Genomic DNA, 13844 nt, shown 5'->3' with positions numbered 1-13844 from the left:
TACCATAAGATCCAACTATTATTTTTTTTCTAGAAATGACTATAGAATGCCAAGAGTAATTTTAAAGATAATCACTGTATAGTCTTTATAGTTTGATGAAATACACTAATTAGTAAGGACCTCAATTTTTATAATTTTACACTATTTATTCCCTATATAATAATCATTCCTACCGGTACTTTTAATATTTCATAACCACTTAATGGAGAAATTAAATATTAAATCTTATAGTATAACAAAATTATAATACTATAAGGACCTTTACCGTATATTTGATAAAATTCTTTTTTTCCCTTTTAATTTCCTTTCAATCTAAAAGTAGAGCGAAAAATAATAAAAAAATGAATACTACAATTCTTATTTATTTTTCTTTCTTAATTCATAGGCAAGTGATGAATCAGACCAAAAAAGTACAAACAGAAACAGATGCATTTCCTAGAATGGAGGACAGGTTCCTGAGGCAAAAGGTAAAGGACACGTACCGCATTTAGCAGATTGCCACATGTACCAATAGCAAGAAAGAACTCTGCACACTCGAAAAGCAAGATTAGACTGATATCCGATCACGTAAAAGGGAAATCATAAATCATAGAGACACGCCTCAATTTTTCGGCTAAAATATTCAACATCAAAGTGTTTAATCGGTCCACATACAACTCTCATAAAAAGTGGTCCCAATGTTTAAAAATTTGTACCACCAAAAAACAAAAAACGACAGCAAACCAACTTCAATTTTCAATCATCTACCCCAGTAAAAAAAATATAACTTGCAACTAGGATGGTTCAAATCAGGTTGTATACTTGTATGGGACCCTTGTTTGAACAGCCTATAGGTGAAGGTGATAGATTTCATGTAATAATCAAGAGAGCTTTCAGTGTCCACATTAGCACATTCAATAAAGACATAGTTACCCAAATATCCATTTGAAAAGCCCTAATTCTAACGGCAATAGTCTTCCTTTTCCACCATATTTTCTGCTGTGTATATCTCAACTATTCCTCCCTCTAGAATTCAAATATTCAATACAGTAGCAGCCATGCCAGCCAAACAAGGAAAGTCCCTTGTCCAAACAACAAAAGAGAATAATAGAAGACCAAAAAAAAGTGCAAATGTCAAAGAAACATTCCTAAATTTAGACTTTTGATTCAATTGAAATTAAAATATACAAATAAGAGAATCGCAAGGGCAAATAGATTGCATGTGCTAAATCAATCAATGAAAAAACTCGCTACGGATCTCATTGAGAAGGATGAGTCATATATCTGTGTTATGAATCATACAAAAAATGAGCATACCATCTTAAAATACAGAGTAAAGGCAATAGATCTCTTCCCTCAAAGGAACTGAAGCACTGTTCATGTTCACGTGGACTGTACCACCTGGGAAATACATCTGCAAAGCCTTATAATCCTTGAATACCCAACTCCAACACTGTTAACTGCAGTCTTTATTTTAACTGATAGCGACTCCGGCAGTGACATGTATGTCCCAGCAATGCAAGCTTTTAGTTGATATGGAAAGATGTCGGAAGGATAAATCCCACTGTTTCAGAAACACAGTTATTAGACAATCAAATCATCTTGACAAATCATAAAACTCCAAAATATATATGTAATTATAAATCAACAACTTATTACTTTAGGCTAAAGGTTTAAGGTCCGAAATCATCAACTTGGTACGAATAAATCAAACTTCTCTTTTTCTTTTTTCTTTAGGGAGAGGATATAATATTAATTTAATGTTATCAAGTGCTCTAGTAAGTACAAACTTAAACCAAAACAAAAAGAATATAATAACCACTATTTGCACAAAACTGTTAAAAGTCAATAGCAGGCAGCAGTTACCCAAACTCATCCCCGTCATTTTTTAAATCAAGCAATAGGATTACCTTAGAAAGACTGCTCATAAAAATTGAAAGGTTGTTATCATGACAGAATAAAATTTGCAAAAGACAACTTCTATTACATGGAAGATTGATATCCAATCAAGAAGATTTGAAACAATTTAGCGATATTAGCCAATTAGTCTTGGTGATGTAGCAGAAATAAGGAAAACTTTACTTTTTTGGAGACTAAAGCTAGGGTTTCAGAAGTCAAGAAATTGGGGCTGAAAGACAACTTGGTAAATCAGAAAATTGTCAGAAAATCAGAGAAATCAGAAAAACAAAATAAAATTAGCCTCATACTAACAGAATCTAGGACTTGCTCCTAACAAGAAAGCTATCAGTTTTTATAGTTCAAATCACATCATACAACACAAAAAAAGGCATCGTTTTTATTCACTGGAAAACTAAATAAGAGAGCATTTAAGTTTGGGCACTTATACTCAAAGTAATATAAGCCTACAAGCATTTTTAATCCTTAAAGGACTTGCACTCCAAATAGAAAATTTGAACTAAAAATAACTACAAGTCTTATTACAATTCCATGGTAAGAGTTCCAGTCAAAAACACAATTTAAACTAAAAACAACTACTGGACTCATTAGGAATTTAGGATTCCAGGTTAAACCTGAGAAAAAGTAAATCTAAATCAAGCCCAAGAGTCCACGGTGAATCCAGCAGACTACAAAAATTATTGAAATACCCCCAAATGCAGAAAACAACTTCCCATTGTATTGTAAATATTAATTTGCACAAATTAATATTTAATTCCCCATGGAGTACACTGATTGTCTGCATCAGTTTGTAATATGACAAGACTTGCACAAGTCACAACAGACTTCAAAGGCAAAAACAGCACTCCTAATGTCAAATGGCACTACGTAATGAAGCTAGGGATTGGAATTGAGTAACTTGCACAGAATAAGAGAACAATTATCACATTTTAATCTTAATACACTAACACAATTAGGGTAACTGCTAATTGCTAAATAGTGTAGGGGAAGAAGCAAAAGGGGACTTAGCAACTGAAATCATTCTAAAGGCATAGCCTTGAATGTAGGACAAAATCCATATAACTAACCCCAGCTATTTTGGAATTATGGCTCAGTTGAGTTGAGTGTAGGTGATTCCTAGAACCAACTGCAGTATCTTTCTTCATGATCTTAGAAAATAAGGGTGAAGCTTACTGTCACTGACCAGCTTATGCAGCACTAGCACAGCTTGCGTGCCATTAAGGATATGCATAACTTAATTGCTCCACAATAATGTGTTCTAATATGGCATGAGTTTGAGAACATTTAGGAAATGTGAAGAAGAATAAGTAGTGCAAGTTTTACCAGTTCAAACATGTCATGTCAAGAGTCACCATCAGCTTCTGACCATTGTCAAAATCAATGAAACAAAGCTGCAAATCGAGCTGCTCAACTGAAGATAAAAAACAATATAAGGTGAATGTTAGTTCCGACCTTCTCAGGCATCAATTTCTTTTTAGAATTATATGGAACTGAGACTGTAAATTCAAACGCATCGAATGAGAAAAATAAATAAAAGGATAATAATAAGTTAGCCTAAGAAGGATGGACTATGAAGCCAATCCTTCAATGGCCATAGCCAAAAGGAAGTCAAGAAATAGGGGTCAACAATATTAGGATATAACCAAAAAACCCAAACCTAAACTAGTGAAATTTGGTTATTTTGTTAATATAATTTTTATTTCAGTTTGGTTTCAGCTATTTTTCTGTAAAAGTCAGTTATTGGCTTGTTTATAGTAAAAATTGAGCAAAGTAAACCCAGTTAACTTATTTTTTAATAGATAGTAATTTTTATAATTAATGATTAAATATTCTTATTATATCCTAACATTAACTGACACTTTAAATATGCTTATTATAATTAATATTCTTATTATATCCTAAAACCCTAAAAAGGCACCTTGGAAACTCCACTTCTATCTTTTTCTTTTTCACTAATCTTCTCATTTTTTCTACTGAAAATTTGAATTTTGGCTATCAATCATTTCTCAGAGATCCTTTCCCTTAGATATTTAGGGTTTCATTGAGGACTTCGAGCATAAAAATCAATAGTCTGAATTTACTTTAATGGGGCCCATAACTTGAACAACTCACTGCCTGCAATCTAAATAGCATCACTAATCCATAAGAAAATAACATTTGGTCAATATCAGAATTCCAAGCCCACAGATAGTTAAAAGAGAAGCATAAAAGGATCAAAACAAACACTATCAGTTACCAGAGGAAGAACAAAAGCTTGTCTGGACCAGATTTCTAATTTCTACTTGTGCTAATTGTACTTCTCCAACCACATCAAGCAAATTATGAAGTAGTGAACTGGTAATCTGCACAACCAAAATGGCATTAGAATGAAATAGTCTATTACAGTATCAAAGGAATCCTAGTTTAATTCAGTCAATTCTGCCCTTCCAAGATGCAGTTTGTGAGAGAGACCTGTACCACATGAACTCAAGTAAATCTAACAAGTAACAACCAAAGCTGGAATTGGAAAAGAATAAGAAGCCACGTATCATTTTCTTGCAACATGTTATGGCACATATTTTGAAGCAAAGAAAAAGACTTGTAGCATATATATCTAAAAATAATTAAACTGCAAGCTTATCTGTTAAATATCAATCTGTTTGCATTTGAAGAGTATAACAAAATACGCACAGGAAAAGGACCAAATGCGGAAAGGGACCAAATGCGGAAAAAGACCAAGATTCACCTGTGTTTCTTGTGCAAAACTTCTGAATCCAACACATTTCTTTGAGGTGTTAGCATTGAGAATACAAGCAAATGCCACGCAAGCCTCCATATTAGGGAAGTTCTAGTAAACAAGAAACACTGAAGTTCAGAATGCATACAGTAAAATGAAACGGATTACACAAACAGAAAGATGCTTGGCTAAATTACCTTTGCAATGATGATGTTGTTCAATATGTTTGAAACATATATGCAAGGAGAATGGCCATCATTTATTGCAAATCTGTATCTCATCACAACATTGAATGCGATTAAGGGCATAAACTACAGGTAATATGCATTTTATGTCTTAAGTGGAGATAGCATGGCAATAAAAAGAAAAAGAAAATCAACAAAGAAGCAACCTTTGGCAGATTAAGCCTTGATAATTGAGATTAATAATTTGTTTACCATTCCTGTTCCCAGAATCATCAACTTCCCACAACTGATGAAATAACAGATAAGACATCTCTCTCAGTGAAGGAGTAGACGATATATTACATGAGGTAAAAATCATTGCAAAGTAGAAAGACCTGCAAATTCTTGTGTATAAACCTGCGAGTTGTTTTCTTCTTAAGGTGATCACCTAGCAGTACGATAGTCTCAGAACAGCTTGGCTCTCCTTTTATTTTGCAGTAATTGTGGAAAGATTTGGTTATATTTTTTATTTTCCTATCTAAAGCTTCAAACTCATGCTTCATTGTAGCCACCTTTTCCCTAGAACCCTGCACAATAATAACGCATCCACTTCATGATGAAACTTGAAATGAACTTGATATTCGTACCTAGATCTCTGAAACATTATATCGAACAAATAAAACATATTGGAAAATATGGAGATATATGTTAGAGAATTAAATAAACATTGCAAGACAGAAAACTTCAAATATTTACTAGGAGACGAAAGTTAAGTCAATCTACATTACTGCAGCATGCATACTGGCAGAGATTCCAGTTTTAGACGCTACACATTGATGTATATCTCTTCCACCCTAAATTATGAATGCCTACGCAATAACAAGAAAGAATATCATTATCGTATATTCAGAAAATTGGATTGGTGAATGACACATGAACCTAACTCAGCACAGCGACAATACAGTGATTGCTCTTTGTTCCATCAACTATTACCATGCATTGAACAGCATCAATGTAATCCCGAAGCAAAATGCCATCTTGACAAGGTCATAATGAATTCAGAGAATGGTAAGGTTAGAAGTGGGGAAAACAGTGAAAGGTTAAGAAAACAATCCCTTGCCTTCTGCTGTAAGGAAAAGAATTGAATCTTAGGGATTAGGGAAGTTGTGCAGCGAGGGAGAGAGAGAGAGAGAGAGAGAGAGAGAGAGAGAGAGCTCCTAAAGTTATGAAATCATCAAATCCTTTCAAAAATATTCTATATAGAAAGAACAATCAATGGGCTGGCTAACGTGGTTTTAAAAACAATTCACAATTTTTTGTAAATCATTCTTTTTCTTCTTACAGTTCCTGAAAATCACAAACCCTCGCATTACACAATTTAAGAATACATTCTTTTATTGCCATCATAAATTTTTACATAATTGGCAAATGATTAAAGTGGAAATCATGCTGAAGGTGTCTATAGAACAGATTGACATCTTAAAACTAATACACATACCACATGTTTACCACCCAAAGTAACTCCGCATGAATTGCTAAGATTATCAACTGTTTTATGTCTGTCATGACGCAAAAATAAATGTCTTCTATTCAATTTCAGTGTCTGAGACTTTTGCATTGCGGAGCTCAGTTGTTGTAAGTTTTTCTGCATGCAAAAATAAGGGCAGATGATAAAAGTATACATATCAAGGAATGCAAAACACAAAAGGAGGAGAGAAATACCACTACTTTCTCACGCTTGACAGACATTAACTGCTGCTTTGCCTTTTCATATGCCAACTTATAAAGCAACATTTTTGTTTCAGCTACTCTGTAACATTAACTCGTCAATTAGAAGTTCTTACAACGAATTAAGTTGCAATGATAAAAGGACCAAAGCCAGCTATATCCATGACATAGTAATAATGAAAACACGAGTAACCACCTTTTATGCAAAACTTCACTGGACTGATCGCACATTTTCTGTGGAAGAAATAGAAAAACAGCAGCAGAAGGCACATAGTTAAGCCAGATTTGTTATTCCAATCAAAAGAAGCAATGAGCACAACAAAAATGTATAAATGATATGATGATCCTTGTTTCAGTTGTACTCATTCATCAGACCTGAGACTTTATTTGGAAACAGAGCATCTCATAAAACTTCATCTTCTGCAGATGAACCAATATATCTTGCAGCACCACAATCTAATGATAAAAAGTTAAAACTACATCAAAAAGAAGTGAAAGACAGCAACAGAAGCATGTCATAAAGAAAGAGGGGAGAACATCTCACCAAATTTACATTTAGTTTATCTACTAACGGAAAGAGCAACTGCTGCGTATCTCCAGAGAATTTTAGCAAAACCTGCAAAGGCAGACACTGAAGTCAGAATGAATTGGAAGGCTAAAAGGGAAAATTCTACAAGACAACCCTTTGGTGTTATCCATTTGCATTGTACCCTTACAGTTTCTGCCGAAATGTTTTATGCCCCAAGGTGCACTACATACATCTATCTCATTAAAATTAATTGATTGATTTTCTTGCAAGAAATTTTAATAAATAGTTTGACAAATCAGTTCATTTCGGCACATATGATGAAAACCACAGAAAATAACACTGCTTCTAGGGCTACAGTCTATAACTTAATGTATACCTCTACAAAAGAACTAATGTATCAAACCATAAGGCCAATTACCAAGACAAACAAACAAGATGACAGAATTAAGATGGGCATAGTTGACCCAGGTCTAACTGCATAAAGCAAAACCTGTATATGTAAGTCCTGTGAGAAAAATTAAAATAGCAACCCGCATACATACATCACTCCAATGCTTAAATTTTGCGTTAGAACCCTGATTTCTGTGAATGTCTGGGTTCTGATTGATCCTCCTTATTTTATCTGCATGATCTGCATCCTCAGGAACTGATTCTTCAATCCTTCTTTTCTTCAGAGAAGAGTTTTTAATGTATTGTGCTGGAATTTGACTCTGAGAAACTTGCAGGTCAAGATGGCTGTCAGTGTCACCAGGTCCACTGGAATTGGAATTGGGAGAGAGTATTTCTTTCCCAGCCAAGGATTGCACATTCTCACCATTTGACACATCGTGGAGTTTTTTTTTGTGGGGACTCTGAGTCATGTCTTTCATAAAGGGGCTCTGCCTTAACCACACATCAAACATAGAAATGTCAAACTTCAAAAGCACCCAAGGAATGCCAAAACTAATATCAATATTAACAAACAGCCAAGTGATTTTTATTCTATCAAATAAGAGAGCGAGAGACAGAGAGAGAGAGAGAGAGATGACCTTCAGAAATGATGGCTCATTCATATTTCTCCTATTTGGGGAAGCTGAAGCAGGAAGAGAAGCATCATTCCGTACCCCAGCAAGCTCCTCTTCAAAGTAGATTTGTTCACTTGTAAATAAAACATTTTTATCAGGGCTTCCTGAGAGAATCTTCAGGTTATTCCTTTCCCTTAAAGGACTTCCAAAATAAAGTAAGGTTTCTGATACATGTTGCAGATCAGAAGGAAAAATTCGCTTATCATGCAACTTTTCCATTTGGTTAGAGCCTTCGAAATGATTAATCTCTATAAGGGATGAGCTAGACTGTGTTCTAACTTCAGCGAACCCGGATTCTGATCCATCAGTTACTGCAGTTGAATGGTTATTGCTGTTGACATTATCTATTGATATCTTATCTTGTCCTAAGCCAATGCTAATGTCGTTATACTGAAGGTCATGAGAGGCAGTGTCCTTATGTTCTTTTGATGAGGATAACTTCTGATCCAACGTCTTTGCTGGAGGAGAAATAAACCTATCAAGAGGACTGCTTGTTTTCACATCATTTTTGTAACCCAGATTAACCTCAATCGATGGGGAATCAGATCCAAAAACAGTCATTCTCTGTTGCTTGAACTTCTCTGGCATCAAAACATCTTGCTGGACTTTTTTCAGCGACCAAGTGAATTGAGAAGGTGAATCGACTTCAGTCATCAGCTGAGAATCTCTCTCCTTAGGGAGAATGTGTGTAGAAATGGGAATCAGAGATTCTCCATCTTTCGTAAGGCTTATCACTTCCTCATTTTTGCCTGACATATCATTAATCTCTGGCGTCCCAACACCAACACTATCCATGTAGTCAGTGCTATCATGCTGTTTATTCTTCTGACTAAGTATTTGCTTTTCTAAGTTAGTAACCAGGGAATCCACATTTTTACTCTCGATAACTTTGCAGCTTTCTTCAGTTACAGCATTGAAGGGAGTTGTAGAAGAAAGATGCTTTAATAATCTTACTTTTGATTTTTCAATTCCATCTTTCAAAGAATATGAAAGAGGAGAAGGCTCAAATATTTTGACATTAGAACTGCTTTTATGAATAGGAAAAAGATTCTCAGCACTCCTCATATTTTCTTTCCCAAAAAAAGAACCTGACTGTTTTGGTGAAGGCGTCACATATGATAACTGTTTGCTGGATTGAGCAGTGTCCAAAAATACTAGTCGCTGTTTAGCAGAAACCAATGATATGGACCCAGTTAATGGAGATCTATGTTGTTGATCAGAATTGTGGTAAAAGCCATAATTGCCACTTCTGTTGTTAGGAGTTTGTTCAGAGCAGCCATTGTTTGAATTTTTTCTAGATTCAGTTTGTGCATATGAATTCAACTGCAAAGCTTTACCATTCATGCCCCGTGAGGTACCACCACTATCAGCAGGAAACTCAGTATTCATCAAATTCATCCTGATCACAGCTTTAGCATTGTCATTATTCACCTACAATTGAAATAAAAATTATTATGCATAAGCCACTGCCTTAATTTCCAGACAATATAGGATACGAGGTAAATTTTCAGCAAAATTATTAGAATTTGTTGGCTTCTTCAAGCAACATGACAAGAGGTATAAGATGTGAAACTGTGTCCAAACAATTGGAAGTCAACAGCCAGAACTTAAGAGTGTATTCACTTACAAAAAAAAGTTTTATGTTTTATGTTTTCTAAGAAAATGAAAACTAAAAAACAGAAAATGGAAAATGCATTCACTTGGTAACAAAAAAAAAAAAAAAGATCATATTTTAATTTAAAAACTTTACAAATATCATTCATAACTTTCATAATAAAGGAAATAAAATATTATAAAATAAATTTTAAAATTTTTTATTTAAATTTTTTGAATTTTTATCATTGATTATTTATAATATTAATAATCTCAATTTTTATCATTTCATAAATTTTTTTTAAAATAAATATATTATATTTGTAATATTAAAATTAATTATATATCAAAGCATAATATAATTTTTCATGTTATTGCAACATATTTTATTTTTTCAATGAAAATATTTTATAGAAAAAATTATTTATAGCCATTACAATTTTTTCATTATGAAAATGTCCATCTTTTAAAAATAGAAAACAGTTGGAAAATGTAATAAAGGAAAACTGTGTAAAACAACTTAGAACTGTTTTCCAAATCTTAGTTATATTTTGGAAAATTTGAAAACTGTTTTCTAATTTTCCAAATAAAAAACTGACTGACTGATTTGAACACAAAAACTCTGTATTCCAGTTTTCTTGGAAAACGTTTCTAAAAAACTACTCCAACAGAAAATAGCTTTCTGTTTTCTGTTTTCGATTTTCTATTTTCTAAGAAAAAAATTTTCTTAGAAAATAAAAACCAGAAAACAAAAAAATGGGAAATGCCTTCACTTGGTAACAGTAAAAATCATATTTTAATTTAAAAACTTCATAAACATTCATAATTTTCATAATTTAAAGAAATAAAATATCATTAAAAAAATTTAGAATTTTTTATTTAACAACTTTTGAATTTTTATTATTGATTATTTATAATAATACTATCAATTTTTATCATTTGTTATTTTGTTAAAAAAATAAAGGTTTATAATATATTTGTAACAATAAAATTAAGTACATATTAAAGTATGATATAATTTTTTATGTTATTTAAATGTTTTTTATTTTTTCAATGAAAGTATCTTATAGAAAACTTATTTAGATATTATAATTTTAATTATAAAAATGTTATTTTTTTTAAATGGAAAATAGTTGGAAAACACATTTTTTGTTATAAAAGAAAACTCTCTTCCAAACCCTAATTAATTTCTTGAAAACTAGAAAACTGTTTTCTAGTTTTCCAAATAGAAAACTGACTAATTTGAACACAAAACTCTAATTTTCCAGTTTTTTTTGAAAATTTTTCTAGAAAACTACTTCAGTTTTCTACGAGTGAACACACCATAAATGTTCCAACGAAAACAATTTTAGTGGAGTTGCAACCAGTCATACCACATACATTTGATTATATTGAAACAAATAACTACACATACAGCAAGTAGTAGGAGAAATGCAATGAAAATATAATAGGTGTGTGCAAAACAAACCATGTAAATAGAACGAAAGCTAATTGCAATATGGTATAGTGCCAACACAAAAATCACATCACAACCCTCAAAATCATATTGAGCATCAGATGAACAGAACACAAGCAACCCGGGTGATAAATCAATTAAGAGCACCTGAGTAGGTCAACTTACAGTATATAAAATTGAAGAAATCAAAGCACTGAGTAAAATCCAATCCAAAAGAGAATTCTTACTTTGCTCAGCTGATTAGGAGTTCGCATTTGCTTATCAACAGATGTATCAGCTGCCAAACTTTCAGTTCTGTGAGATGTGCAACCATTAGTAATCTGATCAACAAGAGCGGTCAATGAAACACAATTCACCTTATTCAATTCCATGGAAGCTGCAGGTACATGCTCAGTATATATGTCTAGATTACCAACATTACATGCTTCTTCTCTGTGATCCCTTGAATCAACATGTCCACTGGAATTCTCATTAAACGTGTAAACCTCACTTCTTTTCAATGATTTTTTATCCATAGAATCAGAAACAGAAACATCATGCAAATCCTTACTGCCTGCTGCCAGAAGTGCTTCCAATGTAGGAGAAAGTCTCCCATAATCATAATTTCGTGGGTTTTCTCCAATAAGACTCATGTGATTTGAATCATTACTGCCACTGGCTCTTTCAGCATGAAGAGAAACCTGTGGAATTAGCTTCTTGGCTTTTGTTAGTACCATAAAACTTCCTGAATCAGAAGGAGTGGTTATGCGAGTTGGTGTTTTCTCTTCAAAGGCGTTTACTCCTGAATCTGACCTTGCAAGACTACGGTAATGCATGGAAAATGCAGTCGAATCCATTGTAATATCATGATTGTCATCTGAGGCAGCAGAATCAGATAGCTGTCCACGTCTAATAAAACTTGCTGATACAGGCCCAAAAAAGTTGTCTTCTGAAAAATAGCAACAGAAGCATTTCCTTTTAAGAAATTCATTATTTGGTCATATACATGTCTAAAGTGGGAAATGCTAGCTTTAATTTTTGAGCCCTCCTTCATTACATGTATACAATGTGGATGATCGGAAATGTTAAATGTCTACCGACTCAAACTGATTCATTATACATAAATCTCAAAGTCTTATTACAAAAACATCAAACTAGACCGTGCTCAGTTACATCAAACACCCATAGACCTCCCTTCGTATAACATCAACCAATCAACATTCAGTTTTGAAATTTGTGGTGTTATGAAAGTGAAGCACAGAAATTAATCCAGTTCATTCGAAACATAAACATGCACCAATCAAAGTATCAAACTCATGCAAACCTAAAGAAAGATTAAAAAAAACCAACAAAGTTTCTAACAAAAATGAACAATAAAAAGCACAAACCTTCTTCATTCGAGGTAGCAGAAGCAACAATACTACTTCCAGGAGACGGCGATCCAATCGGTCTCAAAAACGACTTCCCCACACTGCCAACGTCGTCATTGTCATCGTATCCGTCTCTGGTTGGCGTCATTTCTTTAGAATCATCACTATCGGCAAGGTCCCTGAAAAACCCTATGACCTCATTCTCTGCATCTGAGACATTACCGGAACTTGGATTCTTACCAAAGGAGTCTGGAGGAGTTTCACTATCGTCATCTCGTTTAAAAATGTGGACGGAAGTGATCTCGCGGTCGGCGAAGCTCACACGCCGTGAACGCTTCTTCCTCAGAGCTATAGTTTCCTCGTCGGTTTCTGTGTTGCAGGGATCTTCACCAATTGGAGGAATTGAGGCCATGATTTGAAAAGGATTGAAGAAATTTCAGAGGAAATTAGGGTTATAGTGAAGGTGAAGAAGAAAGGAAAATTGGTTTTGTGCGGGAAAGTACGGAAAATGCTGCAATTTGAATGTCCTATCTGATCAAATACTTTCTACTTTTTTGAAATCAAAAATTTTACTTGTACTGTTTACTCCTTGTCTTGTGTTCTCGTTATACCATAAATAAGAGTGTATACTGCCTCGTTTACAATTTTGAAAGAATTTTAAAAAAATTGCAGTTTATGTATTTTTAAAATGAAAAAACTAAATTGTTTTGAATTTAAAATAAAAGTTAAAAAATAATATAAAGAGCAATTCTTTAATAGAATATAACTTGTATTATTACTCAATTGAGTGTTAATATATCTAAATTTTAAAATAAATATTAATACTTTAAATGATTATTAAATTAGCTAAATGCATAAATATATTATTAAATTTATAAAAAAATATTATGGTATTTCAAATTTAGCGAGGTCCTAGTATGCACATTATGAATTTTGATAATATCGTTTTCACCGACAACCATTTTGTTTTTTTTATTTTTATATATATAAAATATTAATTTGATATTTGATACTATAACTTTTAAAATAATGTTTTTATTTTTTATTAGTCAGTAAATGTTTAATTAATCAAATTTTATAATTTGAAATATTTATTACAATAAATTTATAAGTCGAAATATTTAATAAATATAATTTTACAAATTTAAGCATTTTCAATTGTTTTGGGTTTGCAAACTATTGGGTATATTTATGCATTTAACTTTATTAAAAGTGACGCTCAAATTCAATCCGTAACGATGAAAATACAAGTTCAATCACTGATGCCAAGGAGAGGATTACACCTCCTGAATTATACTCAGGTTTCATCGAAGTTTCGTTGTAAATGACTTTATTATTTAGCAATGGAT

General features: G+C 32.8%; 1 protein-coding gene across 1 annotated transcript; it reads right to left on the bottom strand.

Moving 5' to 3' along the window:
- Nucleotides 1–1111: 1111 nt before the first annotated feature.
- LOC105647985 (uncharacterized) lies at nt 1112–13084 on the bottom strand. Its single transcript, XM_012234216.3, has 16 exons — nt 12514–13084; nt 11374–12074; nt 8062–9528; nt 7576–7911; nt 7049–7120; nt 6880–6960; nt 6701–6738; nt 6499–6586; nt 6275–6421; nt 5172–5363; nt 5004–5083; nt 4810–4882; nt 4622–4723; nt 4133–4238; nt 3220–3307; nt 1112–1543 (listed from the first exon to the last, which is right to left on the bottom strand). Exons 1-16 carry the CDS (start codon nt 12905–12907, stop codon nt 1363–1365), a joined length of 4146 nt encoding a protein of 1381 aa, XP_012089606.1. The 5' UTR covers nt 12908–13084; the 3' UTR covers nt 1112–1362.
- Between the last annotated feature and the right edge of the window lie 760 nt (nt 13085–13844).

The sequence above is a fragment of the Jatropha curcas genome, chromosome 3, assembly GCF_041381405.1.
Source record: "Jatropha curcas cultivar XTBG-Jc1 chromosome 3, XTBG_Jcur_1.0, whole genome shotgun sequence".
Classification (NCBI taxonomy): domain Eukaryota; kingdom Viridiplantae; phylum Streptophyta; class Magnoliopsida; order Malpighiales; family Euphorbiaceae; genus Jatropha; species Jatropha curcas.
This window is presented reverse-complemented; position numbering and strand designations above follow the sequence as displayed.

What these genes read in the sequence shown, in the direction of transcription:
- LOC105647985 (XM_012234216.3), bottom strand. Translation starts at nt 12,907, where the DNA reads ATGGCCTCAATTCCTCCAATTGGTGAAGATCCCTGCAACACAGAAACC. An exon ending in TCAAGCGTGAGAAAGTAGTG is followed by an intron (nt 6,422 to 6,498) that starts GTATTTCTCTCC and finishes TTTTGCATGCAG; the next exon opens with AAAAACTTACAACAACTGAG. An exon ending in GTTTTGCACAAGAAACACAG is followed by an intron (nt 4,239 to 4,621) that starts GTGAATCTTGGT and finishes TTGGTTGTGCAG; the next exon opens with ATTACCAGTTCACTACTTCA.